This window comes from Gossypium raimondii, chromosome 13, assembly GCF_025698545.1.
Source record: "Gossypium raimondii isolate GPD5lz chromosome 13, ASM2569854v1, whole genome shotgun sequence".
Lineage (NCBI taxonomy): Eukaryota > Viridiplantae > Streptophyta > Magnoliopsida > Malvales > Malvaceae > Gossypium > Gossypium raimondii.
Window position 1 is genome coordinate 4142684 of NC_068577.1, and position 3195 is coordinate 4145878.

The 3195-nt window shown below is 34.2% G+C and overlaps 1 protein-coding gene across 1 annotated transcript; it reads left to right on the forward strand.

Annotated features, from left to right (window-relative positions):
* The first annotated feature begins 817 nt into the window (after positions 1 to 817).
* On the forward strand, positions 818 to 2741 carry LOC105783726 (cyclin-D3-1). Its single transcript, XM_012609338.2, has 4 exons — positions 818 to 1542; positions 1633 to 1834; positions 1957 to 2087; positions 2220 to 2741. Exons 1-4 carry the CDS (start codon positions 1039 to 1041, stop codon positions 2505 to 2507), a joined length of 1125 nt encoding a protein of 374 aa, XP_012464792.1. The 5' UTR covers positions 818 to 1038; the 3' UTR covers positions 2508 to 2741.
* The last annotated feature ends 454 nt before the right edge of the window (positions 2742 to 3195 follow it).

Genomic DNA, 3195 nt, shown 5'->3' on the forward strand with positions numbered 1-3195 from the left:
CTGCTTACATTGTCTACATTAATCGAAAACTTTCATTTCCTTCTCATCTATAATTTAAATTTTTTCATGATACAATGTTGAACGTCACAAATTTATAGACTAGAAACAAAAAAACTTTATTCTTTGATCTTTGACACTAATTGTAAGATTGATTTGTATTTAAGGTATATTTTTCAACTCGTTAATAGGTACTAACCCACTATACTTATCGTCGAATCTTTTTTTTTTTTGAGCTCGCTAGCCAAACTACTTAAATAATTAATTTCAAATAGTTCAGTGACCATTTTGTAACTTTTTAAAGTTGAGTGACCAAAATATAAACTTACTAATAATATAGTAACCTTGGGCATAATTTACCCTTTAAAAATTAGCATGTGTTTTATATTTAAAAATAAAATATTAATAAAAGATAATATCTACATACTTTATTTTTCCATCAGTTATACATATTGATAATGTTATTGATTGAGTTAGTATTACAAATTAACTCGATACCAACACCATGATAAACAAGTGTCGTGCATTCAAGATTTTTAATACAATATATTTACATATTTAAATTTCTTTTTAATCACACTTTAATTTATTTTTTATTTTGATATTGTACATATTTTATATATTATTAATAATTAGTTTTAATAATATATTTCACTTATTTTTTTAAAAAATTTATAGAATTTTAGTATTATATAATTTGCGTGAAAATTTTAATAACTTTATTTATAAAATAAAAGCAACCAACGTAAATTACAAAATTCTCAAACATACAAATAAATTTATTGATAAAAAGAAAAGGACAAGCGTGAAACCCACTCTGATAAAAATTGAATCCCCTCTTTCCTTTATTTCGTTTTTGTTCTATGCCTTTTGCTCTTCCTCCAAGCTCTCTCTATCCCCGTCTATACACCTATATTATTACCCTCTCTACACTCTCTTCCATCACTTCCCCTACCCAGTACTTGAGAGATATGGGTCTCTTAAGCTCCTTTCCTTCATGGATTTTTTCTTCTGTATACTGAGCTAAGCAAAGACAAGAAGATGGCAATACAGCAATATGAACAGCAGCAACAACAACAAGAGAATCACCCTTCCTTCTTGCTAGATGCTCTCTACTGTGAGGAAGAAGCGGATGCAGGGGAAGTTTTAGAGGAAGAGAGTTCTTGTGTGGGCTGTAACAATGGCGGAAACCCTTCATTTTTCCCACTGTTGTTGTTAGAGCAGGATTTGTTTTGGGAAGACGGGGAGCTTCTTTCACTTTTTGCTAAAGAAACAGAGCAGCAGCCGTCTTGTTTCAATGTGGGAACCGATGAGTCCCTAGCAATGGCTCGCCGAGAGGCTGTCGAGTGGATGCTTAAAGTCAATGCTCGATTTGGATTCACCACTCTCACGGCTGTACTTTCCATTAACTATTTGGACAGGTTCTTAAGTACCTTTCAGTTTCAAAGAGATAATCCTTGGATGATCCAACTCCTGGCTGTCACTTGTCTCTCTTTGGCTGCAAAAGTTGAAGAGACACAAGTGCCTCTGCTCCTAGACCTACAAGTATGTTCAAAACAACAATCTTCACAGCTATCCCTCGTTTAAACACTATTACGCCCTGTAACATGTAATTGTTTCGGTTTTTTGTTTTAGGTGGAGGAGACGAAGTATGTTTTCGAGGCCAAAACTATACAAAGAATGGAGCTTTTGGTGCTCTCCACACTGAAATGGAAGATGCATCCAATTACACCCCTTTCATTTCTAGATCACATCATAAGAAGACTTGGGTTGAAAACCCACCTCCATTGGGAGTTTCTTAAGCGATGTGAGCGTCTCCTCCTCTGTGTAATCTCTGGTAAGTTCCACTTTCATCAACCAAAAGGACAGAACAAAGATACACCCTTTTGTGTTTTGTGCCTGTTTTCTTTCCTCGCCGTTTGCTCCATTTTTATGTATCGGGTGTTTTCCCTTTTTTAGATTCAAGATCCATTCATTATCTTCCCTCTGTATTGGCTACTGCAACCATGATGCACGTCATAGACCAAGTTGAGCTTTTCAATCCCATTGACTACCAAAATCAGTTGCTGAGTGTTCTTAAAATTAGCAAGGTTGGTGTTTGAATGAGTAAAAGTAGTTAAAATGGTCTCTTGTTCATCATTGTTTATGCATTTTCCATTAATAGCAAATTATTAGCATATCATTAAATATCTGCTGCTCCACTTGGTTTGGCTGGGAAACAGGAAAAAGTAAACGATTGTTACAAGCTCATCCTTGATGTATCAACAAGACCCCAGGCCCAAGGCAATGGTGGTGCATGTAAGAGGAAGGTGGAGGAGAGGGTTCCTAGCAGCCCTAGTGGAGTGATTGATGCTGCATTTGGCAGTGATAGCTCGAACGATTCTTGGGGCACGGTGTCCTTATCGCCTGAGCAGCAGCCACCTTTTAAGAAGAGCAGAGCCCAAGAGCAAGTAATGCGTTTGCCATCACTCAACCGAGTCTTTGTAGACATTGTTGGCAGCCCTTCTTAATTAAATCTCCCTTCTCTCTCTCCCTCGCTCTCTCCATCTCTTTCTTTGTTCCAAAAAGATCTATATTTATTATGCTTATGTTCCCTTTTGGTTCAAGGAACCAAATGTTAAGTTAAAAAAAATGAAAAAAACAAAGTAAAAGGTGCATTGAAATTGAAGAATGTATTTTGGGTATTTTGGCACCTCCATGTTTCCATCTACAAGTGTCTTTTCAAAGCAATAGTTTTATATGTACATATTTTGAGTATTTTACTGTATCACCACCACCACCACCACCACCACCATCATTATCATATATAATAAGTTTAGAAACAATTTTGTTTTACTTAGCCTTAATATCACATTTCATACATCAATTTCATACTTTTTCCTAATTTGGTACTTAAATTCTTTTCAGTCCAATTTTGTACTCAAACTTGACTTTTTTTGTAAATTTAGTATCTAAACTTGACACTTTTTCTTAAGTTGATATTTAATCTTTTTGGGATCCAATCTAGTATTTAAACTTGACTATTTTTCCCATGTTCGATTTTGTACTTGAAATTGTGAAACGTTTTACAAATTACTCCAATATACTAACAATGTCATTTTTTATGAGGTAGCAAAAATAATCAACGTATAATTAACATGTGACAAATGATATGATATTTTTGTATTTTTATGTTCAATTACTTTTAGTTTTATTTAT

Excerpts from the sequence above, each read along its gene's own strand:
- LOC105783726 (XM_012609338.2), top strand. The coding sequence starts at position 1,039 with ATGGCAATACAGCAATATGAACAGCAGCAACAACAACAAGAGAATCAC. Across the intron at positions 1,835-1,956 it reads CCTCCTCTGTGTAATCTCTG|ATTCAAGATCCATTCATTAT; the intron begins GTAAGTTCCACT and ends TCCCTTTTTTAG. Across the intron at positions 2,088-2,219 it reads GTGTTCTTAAAATTAGCAAG|GAAAAAGTAAACGATTGTTA; the intron begins GTTGGTGTTTGA and ends GCTGGGAAACAG.